General features: G+C 56.7%; 1 protein-coding gene across 1 annotated transcript; it reads left to right on the top strand.

The window, feature by feature from the left end:
• Positions 1-12,080: 12,080 nt before the first annotated feature.
• Positions 12,081-18,272, top strand: RHBDF1 (rhomboid 5 homolog 1 (Drosophila)). Its single transcript, XM_006873818.1, has 17 exons — positions 12,081-12,197; positions 12,271-12,401; positions 13,131-13,344; positions 13,657-13,866; positions 13,960-14,082; positions 14,154-14,311; positions 14,644-14,901; positions 14,988-15,099; positions 15,217-15,291; positions 15,384-15,545; positions 16,029-16,129; positions 16,233-16,296; positions 16,594-16,688; positions 17,214-17,289; positions 17,356-17,456; positions 17,560-17,713; positions 17,853-18,272. Exons 1-17 carry the CDS (start codon positions 12,081-12,083, stop codon positions 18,270-18,272), a joined length of 2,571 nt encoding a protein of 856 aa, XP_006873880.1.
• Positions 18,273-19,001: the final 729 nt, after the last annotated feature.

Genomic DNA, 19,001 nt, shown 5'->3' with positions numbered 1-19,001 from the left:
GATGGTGACACGGAACGTGAGGGATCAGGGAAGGAACAGACAACTAGATTGGAAGAGTAGAGAGCCCAGAAATAGACCAATACAATAGCTTGTCAACTCAACGGAGAAAGGAGTCTTTTCAACAAATGGTGTTGGAACAACTAAGCAGCCTCAAGCAAAAAATGAATCTAGACACCAAAAATAACTCAAAATGGATCATAATCCAAATGATCTGCCACTAGAATACAGATATGCCAATGGAAAAAAGTTGAGAATCCAGAAATAAACCCATACATCTTTGTTCCACTGATTCCCGACAAGGGTGCCAAATCCATTCAATGGGAAAAGAATAATCTCTTCAATAAAGAGTGCTGTCACATGACCCCCACATGAAAAAGAATGAAGTTGGAGACATATTTAACAAAATTAACTGAAAACAAACCCACTGCTGGGTTTCCAACTCACAGTGACCATCTGGGGCATAGTAGGACTGCCCCATAGTGTTTCCAAGGCTGTCGTCCTTGTTCCTCTGATTGGCTAGAGTGTTGAAATCTCCACCCTTTCAGTGTGGTGAGACCTGGGGACACTTGAGCCATGGACAAGGACATAGCCACAGAGGGCTAGAGCTGAGAGTGAAGCATCCAGCTGATATGAAGTGAGGGGCGATGCACAAGAACACCCAAACTTGCAGATAGTACCCATTTGACCTAGTCTTAATAGCTTGATAATCAGAACTCGACTAGAGGAAGAAAAAAAAGAAAACAATTTTTTATAAACAAGTGTAAATTGCTACAATTTGATGAACTTGACCTATATTCAAGGAGATAGGAGCTCAAAATAGCAACAGAGATGGAAGGAATTTTCATATCAAGTATCAATGCTATCCCCTCTGTATACAGGGTAGATAGGGATGGGCAACTTAGACATTGGCTACCTAAAATGAGGGGGTGATAAAGGCTTACATGATTTTAAGAAGGAGCTTAGTTTAAGAGTGTGGGGGGGAAGATAAGAGTCCCCACTGAAGAGTTTTCATCTTGTCGTAACGGGTCTGGTAAAAAGAGATGGGGATAAGATTCTTATGATTCAATGCAGAGTAATTGCTATCATTACTAATTGCGACTGTCATGATAGTAAAGCTAGAAGTTTTGTAACAAAAACTGGGGAGCAGTTAATCTTACAGTCCAGACACAGAGGACCTTAGGACCATCAAGAGCGAAGAGGATGAGCAGAATGTGGGATACTATCCAGAGAAGCAGCGACACTAGAGATGGAGGCAGAGATGGGGACATGGAGAGAAGGAGCAGCTGAGGACTCTAGATTCATGGAGAGAGAGGGACTGAGTGCTGGCAGCCAGGAGACAGGCTTGCAGAATGTGCCCTTTGATGGTTTACATGACTATATATGACTGAGTGTTAAAAAAAAAACTAAAATGAATAGAGAGAACCACTGTTAACTGATGGTATATGGAGGGGATTATAATCATTGTAATGAAACAAAGTATATGATTTGTTGAACGTAAAACTGATGACCTGCCCTGTAAACTTTCACTCAATTCACAATAAAAACTTTTTAAAAAGTTCAATGACTTAAGTATAAAAACTGTTGCTATGTGCTGTTGAGGCTTTCGGAGGAGGAGTAGCTGGTGGGTCCAACTGCCAATCTTGTGGTTCATAGTCCCGATGTAAGAACTAGGACCAAAAATATAAATCTAGAATTAAAGGCTGCGTCTCCCCTTGCACATTCCAGACCTGAGGTACCAAGCTGAACAGAGACAGGGTGTCTGGAATGGATGCCTAGGCCTGGCCCTGGGGATCATGCAGGCTCAGGGGAGAGATGCCCCGGGGAAAAGTCACCAGGTGCTCGTGCCTGTGTCCTGTCTGCAAAAACTGAAGAACCGCGTCCACCGCACGACATGGTTCTGGAGATAAACTGAGGTTCAGGTACCGCCCTGGCTGGACGTTAGTTAGAAACAACCAACGTGAGCCCCTCTTCGGGGATGCTGAGAGTGAATCAACACAGGGACACAGTGGTCCGGACTGCAAAAAACGGTTGCATGACGTTCATTCCGGCAGCCTGGACGCTCTGGATGCCCCCCAGGGGACGTCTGGTCCTACCCAGAACGGCCAAGGAGGGCAGCAGAACCCCCTGGGGCCAAACCCTACCGGTTCACCTGGGCTCGCACTCACCTGGGCCCCACTGCGCGTAGACATCAGGCGGCTCGGGCAGGCGGGGACCCACCCCGTGCAGAGGCCACCCCTGAATCGACCCCAGAACACAACCCGACTGGACACCACCAACTACCGCAAACCGGGAAGCGCCGCAGAGACTCGGAGTTGATCCCGCGCCTGCGCGATTGGGACGCAAATAGGGTGGGAAGGCGTGTGCAGAGCGTGGACCCCGCCTCGGGGCGGGGCGGGGTTGGTGGGCACGGCCTTGCGTTGGCCTGTGGGCGGGGCTTAGCTCCAGGCCCAGACCCGCCCCCCCCGCCCCCCGCCCCCGAACTGCTCTGTGGAAAGGAAGGAGGAGCGAGGGCGAGGCGAGACATTGCCTTTGCGGCCCAGTGACCCGCCTCCACCTGTGCCCAAGTGTCCCCTCAGCTGTACAGCCTACGAAAAGGACTGGTTCAATTTGAATTATGTCCCGGTCTTCGAGGGCCCCTGGTTTGCAGAGAGTTCCGTAGGGTCTGTGAGGGTTAGACTGCGTGTGGGCGTTGGGCACAGAGGGTTTCACTAGTTGAGGGGCGGAAAGAGCCTGAGCAGGGGCGGGGGTTGGGGGGTCTGGTGTACCCTGCCCAGGAAGTGGACTCGAAGTTTACCCAGAAGCCTCCACGCGGCCCAGTAGTCCCAGGCCAGTCTGAAGACAGTAGGCTTCTGTTCCCCAGTGAATCCCCCATGTCTCCTGCAGCTTCTGGGGATGACCCGTGGGACCCCCACCACCCCGTTCATCTGGTTGCCTGTACTGACCTCAAGTCTGAGGAAGTCTGGGGAGTGCATCACCCCCCACCTGTAACACTCCCCCACCCCCAAGGACCTCCCCCATTGCTCCCTGGCCCTCCCAAGTCAAGTTACCCCCCCATCTCCCCACCCCCACATGGAAGAGAGGCTGGGAAAGGTTGGGGTCCAGGTAAAGGAAAGCACCCTGGTGGAGTTTCAGGCACAGGCTTGTGGAGAAACCCCAGCGTTTGTGTTGGTGTGTGGGGGGTGGTGTTGGTGGTAGGGCTGCACATTGAGCATCTGTGACTCAGTGCATACCCACAGAATCATCCCACACCCCCACCTCTCTGGGTCCCCACTTCGCAGTTCTCCTAGGGGCTTGTCCTCAGCTGTCTTGGATATCTGTGACCATGAGCAGGGCTGCTGAGAGGTCCGGGAGAGCATCAGCTACTGGACAGAAGGACATTCCCGTGTCAGATGGGCCTGGCCCTGGTCCCATGTCACGGCCAGTGGGGCAGGACCCTGGTCTCCAACGGCTCCAGCCTAACCTAACCCAGCCCAGCCCAGCCCAGCCCAGCCCACACCAGCCGTCCCATTCCAGAGGCCCTAGCCAGGACTTCCTGGGGAGGGAGGGGCACCACCAGACTGGAATTCACCCGGCTGTTGGTGGCACTGTGTGTGACTTCCAATGTATGTGTGTGGGAGCTTGACATAAACCCATGGCTTCTGAGGCAGGCTAATTGATGTAACCCTTCCCCACCTTCTTCCTCCTCCCCCTGACAGTCATTCCACCCCACTTCTTGTTGGCCCAGCCCCCACTGTCCACAGAAGGTAAACTGAGGCCAAGTGTTGAGCAGGTCAGGCAGCAGGAGGGAGAATGTGTTTTTGTGCTAATTTTTTTTTATTTCACAAGTGGTGCACGTGCCTTTTAGAGATCCAGACTCTCTTCCTGGAAGACCTGGATGCAGCCGGGAGGCTCAAGGAGAGGCCAGCCCTAGGCAAGGGCAGCCAGCCAAGGGGGAGGCACTTCCAGATGTTCCAGGTCCTGAGCTTTGGAGACTTTTGCAACATCTGGCCCACCCCCACTTCCTGGTTGCGGCCTGGGCCCCCTGCCACAGAGTGGAAGTGGTGGACTGAGAGTTCTCTCAAGGGCCTGGTGGGCGGGCCATCTCCTCTGTCCCCTGGGTCGTAGCAGGGAGAGACTTGGAGGAGGAGGCTTTGAGATTCTAGATGTGATCATCTCTGGAGTCAAGTTGAGGTGCTCATCAGAGTGGCACTGTGTCTGATGGGCGCCAGGGGGCCAGGAACGCCTTGTCCTCCCTCCCGGGGTTGTGGCTGCCTAGCCCAAGCCCAGGTACTTCTGTTCCCACCCCTCACCCCTGCAAGGCCCTGAGCCAACCTCAGAAATAGCCAGTGACTCCAGGCCTTAGGCTGGTCTGGCCCACCTCGGTCTCCTCCCCAAATAGCCAGGGCTGGACCTGGTAGACCCTGTAGCTCTGGCCCCTGGCAGAGGCGGCTGTCTGGGGTGATGAGCCTAGGATTCCAGGAGGGCCTGAGCGAATGGCTGAGAGCTCAGGGGTTGTCCCGACCTTGTCCTGCAGTGCTGTTTCTGCATGGTCTCATGACAGGAGCATTGGGGGGGTGGGCTCTTCCATCTGGGCATGGGTGCCGGTAGGGACTCATACTGTCCTGCTCTTCCGTTCCGGCTCTTCCCGGGGTGGGGGTGGAGGTGGAGGACAAGGTCAGGTAAGGCAACCCTCCTCCTCTGAAGGCAGTTCCTGGGAAGGTGCAACTGAGCTCCAGCTGACGAGGGACACCCCTACAGGAGAGAATGTGCCACCACAGACCCATTGACCTGGACGTACCCACCTGCCCACCCTGATACTTGCTGTCTGTCTGAGCATCCAGGCCACTCAGGAGACTGTCCTGCCTCTGGCCCAGAGCTTGGCAGGAGGAGAGGGAGGAATGTGCCTGAGGCCACAGGAGCAGCTGGGCCTGTCTGTAGTCACCGTCCTACTCCAAAACTTCTTAGTCTCATTCTAAGTCGGAATTGAGTGGACAGCACCCAAGATCACGGGGCCATGCAGGCCAGCACCACACTGCCCATCGCAAACAGGCCCATGTATGTCTTTGAGGTCGTGGACACCCATCACCTTCACATGAGTGTCGACTTTTCATGTTATTAGAGGGCGGAACACAGCTCCTGTTAACTGTGACCCATAGCCACTCCCTGTGGCATGCCCACTCTGGATGTTGGCACACACAGACGTGTCTTAGCCTTACCCCTTTGTGTACCTGTCTTCCTAGGTCACCCTGGCCTTCAGAGCATCCCACCCATGGGGATGATTCTGGGGAGGTGTTGGGGTTTTCAGTGTAGGAGGAGGACCTGTGTAATTCTAAAACCTGGGACCAAACCCTCAGCTGTTGGAACTCCCTCAGCCTCATAGTCCTCCTAACCAACCGGAGTGTTCAGAGCAGATGGGGACGCCTGAACCCGATACTGGTGCACACACTCCCTCCCTCCCACTGTCTCAGGACTATATCTGGGTGGGTTAGCCCCATCAACTCCTGCCGTGTCAGGAGAGAGGAATGCTGGCAAGTTCCTATCAGCAGTCTCAGCCGAAAGCAAGAGGGTCATTTGTGTCCAGCTCAAACTGTGCAGGATGATCCATGGGGTCATCTGATAGCCAGTGGGGGTGGGTAACATTGAGACCACCGGGGGCAGGGCACAGAGGAGACACAGGAAATGGCTCTGCTGCCTCTGCTCAAGCCTGGGGTGCAGGAAAGGGCAGCATTTAATGAATGTTTATGGATAGTGTATGTATGAGTGAGCACAACTGCATCATTCCTGTGTGCAGGCATGAAGGCGTGTACAAGCGTGTGTGTGTGTGCACTTACGGTGTTCAGGCATGTGTACAAGTCAGTGCACATGAGTGTGAACCTGTGCGTATGCATGTATATGAGTATGAACCCATGCATACATATATGTATGTGAACCTGTGCATAAACATGTGCGTATGTGAATGGGGACACACATGTATATGTGACGGCACACACACGGATAACCCATATGTGCACATTAACCAATGCATATGCATACATGCACACAAAACTGAGTGTGCACATGCACAAATGTGAAGCTGAGTGTAGACGAACATGTATGTGCACAAAAACACATGCATGCATGTGAGCCTGTATATGTATGTGAGCGTGTGTGTATATGGGTATGAACCTGTGTGTACATGTATTGTGTGAATCTGGGTGTATGCTTGTATTGTGTGACCTATGTGAATACATGGATGTATGCATGTGAACCTGTGTTGTTGCTGTTGTTAAGTGTCTTTGAATCAGTTCTGACTCATTATGACCCTGTATAAGGTTTCAAAGGAGCAGCTGGTGAACTTGAACCTCCTACCTTGCAGTTCAAACAACTTTGCAGTCTGATGCATTAGCCCACAGAGCCACACCAGGACTCCGTGAACCTGTGTGTATATATGTATATATGAATGTCAACCTGTGTGTATGTACACATGCATGAGTGTGAATCTGTATATATATGCATATGTGAACCAGTGTGCATATATGAGCGTGAACCTGTGTGTGCACATATGTATGTATGTGAACCTGTGTATTTGTATGAGTCTGAATCTGTGTATGCGTGTGAACCTGTATGTATATATGAGTGTGAATCTGTGTGTATGCACTCATTCATGAGTATGAATCTGTGTATACATGTATGTATGGGAATCTGTGTGTATATAGGTATATATGAGTATGAACCTGTGTGTGCACATATGTATGAGTGTGAATCTGTGTATATATGTGAACCTGTGTGTTTGTATGAGTGTGAATCTGTGTATGAGTGTATGCATGTGAACCTGTATGTATATATCAGTGTGAATCTCTGTGTATTCACTCATGCATGAGTATGAATCTGTATACATGCATGTGTGTGAACCTGTGTGTATCCATGTATGATAAATCTTTCCATGAGCGTGTTCATGTGAGAGTGGGGTTTTGTGGGACAAGTGACTTGTCAGTGTGTTGTGTGTAAAGGAGACTCAGGGATACCCCACATCATGCATGTGTCCCCAGATTCCGGGACGAGGTCCGGATTAATTCTGAGGTAGGTGACAGCTAGAACTGATTGCGGACCACCAGACCCTTCGCAGTCCAGGCGACCCCCACCCCCTTAGCCTCAAGTGGCCCTGGAGCGCCCCCTCCACCCTGAGAGCAAATCCGGGCTGCCTCCTCGATGGAGGTGACTGGGGGGTGGGGGGCGGTGCGCCCGCACGCATTCCTGAGCCCTGAGTCAGAGAGGCCGCCCCCTCCGGCCGAGCCCGCCCCCGGCGCGCACGCCCCTCGCTCCATGGTATTCCCGGGAGGGCGGGTGGACGGGCGCGCAGGCGGGGATTCGGCGCGGGCGCCCTCCCGGCCGGCGGCGGCGGCCCCTCGCAGGACCCTAGGAGCCCCGACAGTGGCGGTGAGTGGCGCGGCGGAAGGGAGCGCGGAGCTCGGCAGGGAGGGCGGCCGAGCAGCTTCCGTGGCTGTGCCCGCCCCGCGCGGGGCCCGTCCACTGCCCAGTGCGACCCCCCGGCGGCCCCGAGCGCGGCGGGCCGGGAGGGGTCGGGGTCGGGGTCGGGGTCCGGGAACTGGATCCAAGATTGGGGCCCGGGGTCCGAGATGCCGCGAGTCCCCGACTTGCCGGCCCGGACTTTCCCCCGGAGTTCCCCGAGCCGCCGGCGGAGGCGGCCCTGCCCCGCCGGATTCCTCTCGGACCGGCGCACCGCAAAAATAGCCTTTGGCCGGATTAGCACGTCCCGGCGGCCTGACCGGGCCGGACAGCTCGCCTCCAGCCCCTGCCCGGCATCTAAGGGTCCTGGTGTCGGGGGGTGTCCGGGCATTTCGCCCCCCCCACCCCACGTTTCCCTTCCGGCCGCGGCGGGCGGTGTCTCCCGGTTGAAACTCTAGCTCAGAGGGTGGAACTTTCCGGGACCGACCCAAGATGGGAATCGTATCAGTAGTTAGAGCAGCGACCACCCAGTCATGGGGACCGGACCCACCTTCCGCTTCAGCCCCAGCCCCCATCTGTCAACACCAATCACATGCCCGGAACGCTTCCCAAAGACCCCCGCCCTGGGCAAGAGCAGCAGACCGTGCTGAGTCTTGTGTACTGACTGCCCAGTGCCTTGGAGAAGGCCCTGTCCCGAGATGGGCCGACAGCTGGACCCCAGCAATCTGGGCACTGGGGAGACTGTCCTTCTGGGGGCCTGTCTGGGCTCCTCCCCCCAGGCCGGGCCTCAACTCAGAATGGGTTCCTTCCGCTGGGTGTGCAGCTGTGAGCTGTGTGTCTGTGTGTCTGTCTGTGTGGGTGGGGTTTGAGTCTGGAGGCCCCAGCCCCATGCTGGGAGCCCCCCACCCCCACCCCCATCTTGAGACTTCCTGGCAGAGACAGAAGATTCAAGGATGAAACTGGCTTTTCAGGTTTGGCCCAGCTAGATGCTGATGTCTGGGCAGTCCCTGCTGGGATCTCCCCACCCCCATGGAGACAACCCTAACCCCTTGGCCCCCAACCCTGAACTGTGAGGCAGCTGGGGGGCCCAGCACCTGCTGTAACTGAGGGGGCTCCCTGAGGCTGAGCCCCCTCCACTACAGTCATTCTGGGGGTGCTGGGTCCCCTGAGAAAGGACTGGGGTGAGTGCAAGGCACAGGAATTGCTGGTCCAAGACTGAAGGCACTGGTTCCAGCCCCTTGGCCCTGTACGCAGTGTCCAACGTCAGGCCAGCCCCCCTCCTGCCCTGACAGTCCAGGGACAATCCCTGCCTGCCCTGGGGAGCCTCAGTTAGGTGGAGTCCTCAGGCTCCCTCCTGTCTTTCAGACACCACCTTTAGACTTTCCTCAGGGTCCTCAGTCCCCTCCCTGGGATGTGAGGATGTGCCCCCCCCACTGGAAGCAGTTACTCACTGTCTGTAACAGGATTGACACTCAGCCCAGGCGCAAATTCCTCAGCTTTGGACTGGAAACAGGCCCTTGGGCTGAGTGTTTTGGGGCGACTCCCTTTTCCTTCAACTGAGATGCCCCCAGTGTGGTGGGAAGTGGGATCCAGAAGGCCTAGCATCTCCCCATAGTCCCAAGGCTGAGGAACCCAGGTGGTCTGCCCTTCCCTTGGGGGCTTTGGCCTGCTCTGCATTGCCAGCAGACTGGGCCTAACCCCTTTACCCACAACCCCTGGGTGGGTTAGGGTTAGGGTTAGGGTAAGGCCACACGAAGCTTTGACCTGCTTTCCTTGGCACAGATGACCCTTTCAGTGTGTGATGGGTCAGGCAGGGTCAGGGCTGAGGAAGGTGTGCTAACTTGGTCTTCCTAGAGCCCCCTTTCTGGTATGAGGGGCATACCAGAGGGAGCATGTGTGGTTCAGTTGGGGCCCTTCTAGGTCAGTGTGTTAGGATGTGGCCTCTTTCTGCTCCAGTCGGGGGGTGGGGGGAGAGTACGCTCTCATACTGGGGATCCAAAGTGTTGGCCTCCCCCCTTGCTTACTGTGTGACATGGCAGCTGCTCTCCGCCCTCCGGCTTCCCTGAGCCCCTGGGCTAGGACGGTATGAGCCCAATGGGTCAGGGACTTGTACCCTGGCTGTCTGGGCCCCTGGGCCTTGTGTGTGAGCTGGACAGTGAGCTACCCTGCTCCCCCACCCAGGGCAGTGACGCCTTCCGACCTGCACTGGGTCTCCCCGGAAGACTCCATCTCAGGGTCCCTGCATCAGTTGAGGGGTACCTGGCACACCATGCCGTTTGACAGATGGAGAAGTTGGGGCGTAGGGCAGGGTTCTTCCTTGGCCCCACAGCAGCACTATGGAGCACTGATTCCAGACTGGTGGTTACCACCCCAAGGGGGAGCCAGGGTTGGGGCTCAATTTAGGTGTCAGGCAGCAGCCAGGGTCAGAAAGTGGGATGCAGGCAGGGAGACCAGAGGAGATGGTCCCTCTTGGGACAGTTCGGGTGAACCGAGGACGTGTCTGGGCAGGTGTCCCAGGGTGGGGCCATTACTCCAGCTGACCTCCATAGCATGCTGGACAGTCCATCTGCCTCTAGCCACCCCTGCTTGCCAGAGTTGTCCTGAGGGGTGTGGGGCAGGCCGTGTCTATACCTTTCCTCCTGCTTCTCAGCTGCAGAAGGCCCCCAGTGGACTCTTCTTCCTGCTCACACCTGTTACCCTGGCCCCGCCCCCTTCTCCACCTCTCTCTGAGAGTCCAGTCAGTGCCAGCCTTTCAGTGAGTTATGGGCACCTACTGGGTGGCAGCTGAGAACCCGGAGGGTGTCTAAAGGCTCTGGTGGTTATCACTGCTGGCTTCGCCTCCACCTGAGCTGGGCCAGCATGACTGGCCCCAGTCCATATAGGCTTATGTCAGTGGGACCTTCTCCTTGCCCACAGGCTCTGCCCCCGATGAAGCTACAACAGCCCTCCTTCTGAGCAGGGACAGTCCTCTTGTCCAAAGTCTCATGCCACCGCTCCTGTGCCCAACCTCTGAGCCACTCGGATCCTGTGTGTCTGTGGTGTTTCCGCTTGGTGGACTGGGCCCCACATTAGCATTTGTCCCCCAATCTCTGTACCCCCTTTGTGGTATTCCATGGGGCTGGGCTGGACAGGGGCTGCCTCTGAGCTCTGTGACCCTGCATTGATGGGTCTAATGGCTCTGAGGAGATTCGCTTGGAATTCCCCACGAAGAGCCGCTCAGAACAAGAGGCCGCTGTGCGGCTGCTGCAGGGGGAGGCAAACACTGAGCCCACTGTCTCCTCCAGTGCCCTCCCAGCCCAACCCTTTGTCCTGCCTGCACCCTCTGGGCTACTGTGCACCCCCACCCCCCATGGATCCCACCCACATGAGGTCCAGATGGGAGCTGGGCACACAGGGGGGGATGGGTCTGGTCAGTCCCTGCAAACTGTCCTGTTACCACTGAAGTACAGAGTGGGGGTGGGGAGGAAGGACAAGGGTGTGGGTACAGGCAGGACAACCTGAGCCTCTGTCCCCTGCAACCCAAGACCCCCCTATGCTTTTACAGAATCCTGCTCATTCATGCTGCTCAGTCCCTTTTCCTTCTTGGTCCACCCTCCCCCAGCCTTCTAGAATCAGGGTGTGTGTAGGCCCCAGTTGTGTGTAGGTTTGGGGCAGGATTCAGGCCATGCGACAGGAGGAGGTGTGAGCAAGGAGAGGTCAGTTATGTGGGTGCGTTTGTGTGTGTAGTTGTAAGGTCCTGAAAGTCTTAAACAGCCCACTGGACACAGGCGGGGAAGCGCCTGGGGAGGCTGCCTCGCTTTTCTGCAAGTCCTGTTCCGACGGAATCATTTGTGCAGTGCCGCAGCGTCTGAATTGCTAAGGAGGTTCCCATCCCTTCTAGTGCCCGGTACTGAGTCACGAAGTTCCATGGGCATGCTGGCCTTGGGGGTCTGAATGAGGAGAGCATTTTTGTCACCTGTGTAGCGGTCCAGGTCCCTGATTGATACCTGAGTGACACGGCCCCTCTGGGTGGGTGTGCAGCCTTGAGCAGCCTCCCTGCGGTTGCTGGGCACATGGCGCGCCCTGGTGGTAGCAGCTGGTGGTTTGGCACACTGGTGCCTTCACCTGCTGCTGTGTGTCTGGGAGGCCCCACCTCTCTCTTGTCATGTCCCTCATCTGCTTGTGGTGAACAGATAGCACTCTGTACCACCGGCTTGACCCTCATCATGTATCATGCGTGGAGTGGTGCTGGCTCTCACATGGTCTCAGCATCTAGGCTGTTGGCCCCTTGAGACGGCTGCTTATCACCTCTCAGGCAGTCCTGCTGCCCTCAGCCCACTGACTTACTGGTTTACTGCTGAACCCTAAACTTAAGACGACATGATTCCTGTGTGTTTTTTCCTTTTCGTATTTCTCCACTGGTACGTTGCAGGCACCAGGGACAAGGTCAGGTTCTTAGCAGATGCTCAGATATTTGCCACATGAATCCATATTCTCTTGGACCTACCACGGAGCAGTTGCATGGAACATGGGCTGTATTCCATTTGGAGCCCATACCCCTGCCAGCTCGTTGCTTTAGGGCCAGGCCCAAGCATCAGCAGTTAGAGGGAGCCCATGGTCATTACTGAGCCATGTCCTGTGCCCCCAGAACTGCCACACCCCGGCTCATCTGAACCATGAGTGAGGTTCGAAGGGACAGCGCAAGCAGCCTGCAGCGCAAAAAGCCGCCCTGGCTGAAGCTGGATATCCCAGCCACAGTGCCTCCAGCTCCAGAGGAGTCCGGCTTCCTGCAGGTAGGTGTGGACAGGCAGGAGCTCTGGGGGGTACTCCAGCTGGGCCCTGACCGTGATGTGACCCCTTTCCCAGCCTCTGAGACGTCAGGTCTTCCTTCGGAGTGTAAGCATGCCTGCTGAGACTGCCCGAATGCCCTCACCCCACCCCGAACCTCGGCGGCCTGTTCTGCAGCGCCAGGTCTCCATCACGCAGACTATCCGCAGGTATGCCATCCAGGGGTGGGCTCTGGCCAAGGGCAGGCCCTCCCCTCTGGCTTCGTCCTTGCTCAGCCTGCCCTTCGTTTCCAGTCTCTGCAGTGTCCCCTCGCCCTCTCAGCTTCCCTCAGCTTGTGCTCTCTTGTTCTGTCTCCTCCACCTCCATTGCTGGGCCCTCTCTCAGCAGCCCGCAGGTACGCTTTGAGCGTGTCCATACTCTGCCTGTCTGGGGCCCCCGGGCTGCCCACAGGGCCCTCCCTCAGCGCCGGTCTCTCTCTCGGTCCCTGCTCAGGTACTCGCAGGGCATGCGTGTGTTGGCGTGTGCATGGCGTGTGGCCTCTCGGTGCTGCCAGCATGTCTGTCGAGCCCTGACGGCAGGTGTTGGCCATGTTTCTGCTTACATGTCCGAGCAGTGTGGGCAGCCTGCCCGAGCAGCCACTGTCTTAGGCTGTGGTATATCCCCTGCCTGGGCTGGGCCCCCAGATCCTCCCATCTCAGGGATTGAAATGCTTACCTAAGCAAAGTGGCTGTGTTTCCAGTAGGAATTTGGAGTTGGTTTCTCTCAGTGGGGTAACCAAAGCTCGAACCTCTTCCTCCATCTTTTGAATCAGACCTTGCCTCCTGGAACCTTGCCTCTGGGAGTGAAGGGAGCGTGGGGTGAGGCTGAGTGCATTGGAGGGGGGCTCGGGGTGTGGGAAGCGGGTCTGGTTGTCACATGCTGAGGCGCCCGTGTGGCAGGGGCACGGCCGACTGGTTTGGAGTGAGTAAGGACAGTGATAGTACCCAGAAGTGGCAGCGGAAAAGCATCCGCCACTGCAGCCAGCGCTATGGGAAGCTGAAACCCCAAGTCATCCGGGAGCTGGACCTGCCCAGCCAGGACAACGTCTCACTGACCAGCACGGAGACACCACCCCCACTATATGTGGGGCCATGCCAGCTGGGCATGCAGAAGGTTTGTCCTGCCTGCAGCTGCTCCTTGTAGCCTGCCACCCCACCCCATGATGTGACCTGAGCTCATGGTCTGGGAAGAGCAAGCACTGATGATGATGTGAAGAAACCCATAGATACACTTTAGAAGGGGATAGGGCCCTGGGCTCTTCCTTGAGACCAAGGAGAGTACCCCAGGCCAGGGGGACAGTCTGAAAAGAGGCCTCCTTGGGTGCTGTGGGTGGGGAGCTGACCCCTCTCCATGAAGGCCAACATTGGTCTGATGGGCAGGGAGCCCTTGTGGTACCCACTGACTCCAGCCATCTCCTCCATGTAGATCATCGATCCCCTGGCTCGGGGCAGGGCTTTCCGCTTGGCAGAGGACACTTATGATGGCCTGAGTGCCCCGCACACGCCCATCACGCCGGGTGCCGCCTCCCTCTGTTCCTTCTCCAGCTCCCGTTCCGGCTTCAACCGGGTCCCCCGGCGCCGGAAGCGAGAGTCTGTGGCTAAGATGAGCTTCCGGGCAGCAGCAGCTCTGGTGAAGGTGAAGTTATGGGGTGAAGTTACGGGGTGAGGTGAAGAGGCTGAACGGAGCGCCCTTCCCCAACTCCGCACTGACACCCTTCTTGGCACGCAGGGCCGATCAGTGCGAGACGGCGCAGGGCGCAGAGCGCCACGCCGCAGCTTCACTCCTGCCAGCTTCCTGGAGGAGGATACGGCTGACTTCCCGGATGAGCTGGACACGTCCTTCTTTGCCCGGGTAAGAACCCAGCGCCAGTGCCATCCCACTGCTGTGCAGCTCCATGCCCCTGACCTTGCATGTTTGCTCAGGAAGGAGTCCTCCACGAGGAGCTATCCACATACCCAGATGAGGTATTCGAGTCCCCGTCGGAGGCAGCGCTCAAGGACTGGGAGAAAGCCCCAGAGCAGGCGGACCTTACGGGTGGGGCACTGGAGCGCAGTGAGCTGGAACGCAGTCATCTGATGCTGTGAGTTTGCAGGCCCTTAGCCATCATGAAGCTGTGTTCACGACCTTAGTACCTGGGGAGGGGTGGACCACCATGGCTGGGGACCCCTGGCTTGGTGCATCCAACTCTTGGTTGCACCTGTGGGAGAGAAGCCCCATCTCAGGGCTCGATAGGACCAAAGCCGCAGTGGGATGGCATTCCCTCCTCCCTGGCGGCCTGGGAGGGACACAGCTACTGCTTCACTGCTAGGAAGGGACAGGTCAGACAGACAGACAGATATGTGCCCAGATCTTGCCAGAGAGGGACTGCCACAGGTGGGGGTCTGGGCGGGAGCTAATCTAGGTGTTCCCTAGGCCTCTGGAACGTGGCTGGCGCAAGCAGAAGGAGGGCGGCCTGGCAGCCCTGCAGCCCAAGGTGCGGTTGCGGCAGGAAGTGGTGAGCGCTGCAGGGCCGCGGCGGGGCCAGCGGATTGCAGTACCAGTGCGCAAGCTGTTCGCCCGGGAGAAGCGGCCGTATGGGCTGGGTATGGTGGGCCGGCTCACCAACCGCACCTACCGCAAGCGCATCGACAGCTATGTCAAGAGGCAGATAGAGGACATGGACGACCACAGGTGGGCGGGCGGGCAGGCAGGGCTGTGGCCAGGGGTAGATGGGGCATGGTGGGCAGGGCTCGCTGACACTCCCCTGCCCCCCACAGGCCCTTCTTCACTTACTGGCTAACCTTCGTGCACTCGCTGGTGACCATCCTGGCCGTCTGCATCTATGGCATCGCTCCGGTAGGCTTCTCGCAGCACGAGACGGTGGACTCGGTGAGCTCGGCGCATCTCCCCAGGCTGATGTGTGGTCCCGGGCTGTGTCCTCCCCCCTTACGGTTCCGGGGAGGAGAGGGTGCAGTGGGTCCCTCCTTATGTGTGCCTGCCACCTAGGTGCTTCGGAACCGTGGGGTTTATGAGAACGTCAAGTACGTGCAACAAGAGAACTTCTGGATCGGCCCCAGCTCGGTGAGGGCCGCCGACCAGGCCAGGGGTGAGGGCGCTGGGCTGGGCAGAGCTCTGCTGACCACAATTTCTACGTTCCATTCTCTTGTCCATAGGAGGCCCTCATCCACCTGGGTGCCAAATTCTCGCCATGCATGCGCCAGGATCAGCAGGTGCACAGCTTCATCCGCGCGGCCCGTGAGCGCGAGAGGCACTCAGCCTGCTGCGTGCGCAACGACCGCTCGGGCTGCGTGCAGACCTCGGAGGAGGAATGCTCGGTGTGTACTGTGTGTCTGCGTCTATATGACGCCTGCGTCTACTCTGCACAGGCCCTCACGCATTCGTTCTTTTTACCCTCAAACTGCCCCTCCAGTACTGCACCCTACGTTAATGTGTGTCTTCTGGTTTGGGCGCAGTCTTTCAGTATGGATCCCTTTTGCGTGCCTGCGCCTTAGTTAATTGGAAAAAAAGTTCCACTCCAGTTTTTACTACGAGAGGATACAGTTATACCGGTTCCCTGATTTTGGACACCGTTTTTTTTTTTTTTTTTTTTTTTTTAATTTTAATCTAATACAAATTATGCTGTTTGAACAAAATCTCCTCCTGAAATTTCCAGAGCGTAAAATCCTAGAGATTGAGTTGTGGGGTCAGAGGTTGCCAGGCTCGTCCCACCCCACCTCAGGATCTGAGCTGTTTCTTTTGACTCTTGCTCTCTGAGCCCCCTCACCAAGGACTTGGGGCTGAGCCTATGTCTTTCACAGTCCACTCTGGCAGTTTGGGTTAAGTGGCCTGTCCACCCCAGTGTCCCAGACCTTGCAGGCCACAAGAGGCAGTTTGGTTCTGTCTGCCACCAGGACCCCAGGTCAGTCCCTTCAGCTACTCCCTTACTCATGGTAGGGGAGGGCTGTGGCGCGGGCTGGCGTGAGGGGCTGAAGCGGGTCTGACCAAGTGCTGGACTTGTGCAGGGTATGTGATGAGCCTTCCTCAGAGGACCCTCATGAGTGGCCTGACGACATCACCAAGTGGCCGGTGAGTGTGGGTCCTAAGGTAGGGATCTAGGGATACCACTGAAGCCCCCAGTGCTATGACCTGCTCCAGTGTTGACCTCTGAGCACGTCTGAGAGAGTGGTAGAGACATGGAGGTCAGCTGGCATCGTTCCAACTACAGAGGTGGGTCAGCTGAGGTTTGGGGTATAGCAGCCTGCTTCAAGACCAGGGAGAACTGTTCCTATCCTATGAACCTAACCCTCCAATGTGGTGTGGGGCCCAGGGTTGGAGGAGGAGGTCCTTACTACTAGCTCCAGTTCATTCCCATCTGTGACCCAGATCTGCACCAAAAACAGTGCCGGGAACCACACCAACCACCCCCACATGGACTGTGTTATCACAGGACGTCCCTGCTGCATCGGCACCAAGGGCAGGTGCGTGCATGTATGGGGGCCTGTAGGAAGGATACATGTGTATGTGTGCACGTACAGATAGCAGGAAGTGTGTGTGCATGGAGGGTGAGTACCCGTACCCGCAGAAGGGGTGCATGTGTGTGAACGTGGCTGTGTGCAGGATGGATGCATGTGTGCATGCATGGGCTTGGTGTGTATGTGTGCTCCATGGACATTTGATCAAGGTTTCTCAAGCACCAAAGTATAAACCAAAACTAATCACTTCCACACATCCATAGAACATTTATTTACCTATGTGTACACATGGGATGGGTTTATACGCGTACATGTGCATGTATATGTAGGACAGATTTGTATGTAGGCAGGCAGAGGCACATGTGTGCAGTTGGTCCCTGGGCTCAGTCTTGGCCAGGGGCTATACCTTCTTCACAAAATTCTTAAGGAATCTAACAGGGGAGCCTGGAATTATCTAGGGTACATACCTCTGCCCCTCCGGCCTCAGCCCCCACAATGGGGCACCCACCCACCCCCAGCCTGACTTTCCAGGTGTGAGATCACTTCCCGGGAGTACTGTGACTTCATGAGAGGCTACTTTCACGAGGAGGCCACGCTCTGCTCTCAGGTAGGTCTTGGGGGCAGAGGGTGAGCGGCTACCCCAGGCACGGGTGCTGATGGCCCCTCTATACAGGTGCACTGCATGGACGATGTGTGTGGGCTGTTGCCCTTCCTCAACCCTGAAGTGCCTGACCAGTTCTACCGCCTGTGGTTGTCACTCTTCTTGCACGCAGGGCAAGTGATGAACTGGGTTGGGTGGGATCTGCTGGGGAGTGGTCAGACTGGGACAGCAGACACCTACTGTCCCTGCTGAGTCTATCCCTCCCACCCCACTCAGGATTCTGCACTGCCTGGTGTCTGTCTGCTTCCAGATGACTATCTTGAGGGACCTGGAGAAGCTGGCTGGCTGGCATCGTATCTCTATCATCTACCTGCTGAGTGGCATCACTGGCAACTTGGCCAGTGCCATCTTCCTGCCGTACCGGGCGGAGGTGAGCTTCCCCTCCGGCACTAGTGCACACGTATCCCTGTCTAGCACTGGATTGGGCCCCTCTGGAAGCCTCCCTTGGCCAGGGAAGTGGGACGCCAGGAGGTGAGGCTGGAATCTGCTCAGTGTGCTCTGCCCCACAGGTGGGCCCAGCTGGTTCGCAGTTTGGTATCCTGGCCTGCCTCTTTGTGGAATTGTTCCAGAGTTGGCAGGTCCTGGCGCGGCCCTGGAGGGCCTTCTTCAAGCTGCTGGCCGTGGTGCTCTTCCTCTTCGCCTTTGGGCTGCTACCCTGGATTGACAACTTTGCCCACATTTCTGGCTTTGTCAGCGGCCTCTTCCTCTCCTTTGCCTTCCTGCCCTACATCAGCTTTGGCAAGTTCGACCTGTACCGCAAGCGCTGTCAGATCATCGTCTTCCAGGCTGTGTTTCTAGGGCTGCTCGCAGGCCTGGTGGTCCTCTTCTACTTCTACCCTGTGCGATGCGAGTGGTGTGAATTCCTCACCTGCATCCCCTTCACCGACAAGTTCTGTGAGAAGTATGAGCTGGATGCGCAGCTGCACTGAGCCAGGCCTGAGGGCTGGGGGCTGCGGCCCGGCTCCAGCAGGCCCGGAGCCCTGTGCCAAGGCTGCCCCTGCCCTCGCTAGCTGGTGGGACCCTCATGTTTCTGAACACAGACTTGGGTGCCTTGTTCACTTTGGTTGGACCTCTCATGCCGCCATGTTTGTTACACTCGTGCCCATAATCACCTTTTAAATAATCTCCTGACACCCACCTTACGTGGCCAGTAAACGAACGGGAGCGTTTTAGCTGCCATTACCTGGATCCTGGCTGCTTCCTTCTTCCTGGTTCTAGCTGGTGGGAGGTCCCTTAGGTGGTTGGATGCCTGGCACCCCTCCTATGGTGACAGGTAGGTGATGGTGGAGGGCCCCAGTGAGGCACTTACCCTTTTCCCTGCTGGGCAGCCATCCAAGCTTGCCATTGCTGCCCCACACTCCCTCCTTTCCCCAGGGGCTGGAGTGGAGCCACTGTGTTCTGGTCTACAAAAGGAGACAAAGATGGCCACGCCACTGTGCCTGTTCCCAGAGCAGTGTGTTACCCAGACTCAGGCGTGGCCACCCTAACCTCATGGCCCACCTCCCAGAGGGGCCAGTGGCCTTTTGACTTTCAAACTAAAAACCAAACACATTTATTTTGTATATAGGTCAACGCCCATAGCTCTGTGGGATCCATGTGTCGTCAGGGTTAGGCCTTGGGAAGGGGTCTGGCTAAGGCCAAGTAAATGGGAGAAAATG

The sequence above is a fragment of the Chrysochloris asiatica genome, unplaced genomic scaffold (genome assembly GCF_000296735.1).
Source record: "Chrysochloris asiatica unplaced genomic scaffold, ChrAsi1.0 scaffold00257, whole genome shotgun sequence".
Lineage (NCBI taxonomy): Eukaryota > Metazoa > Chordata > Mammalia > Afrosoricida > Chrysochloridae > Chrysochloris > Chrysochloris asiatica.
Note: the sequence above shows the minus strand (reverse complement) of the source record. Positions and strands in the feature narration are given on the sequence as shown.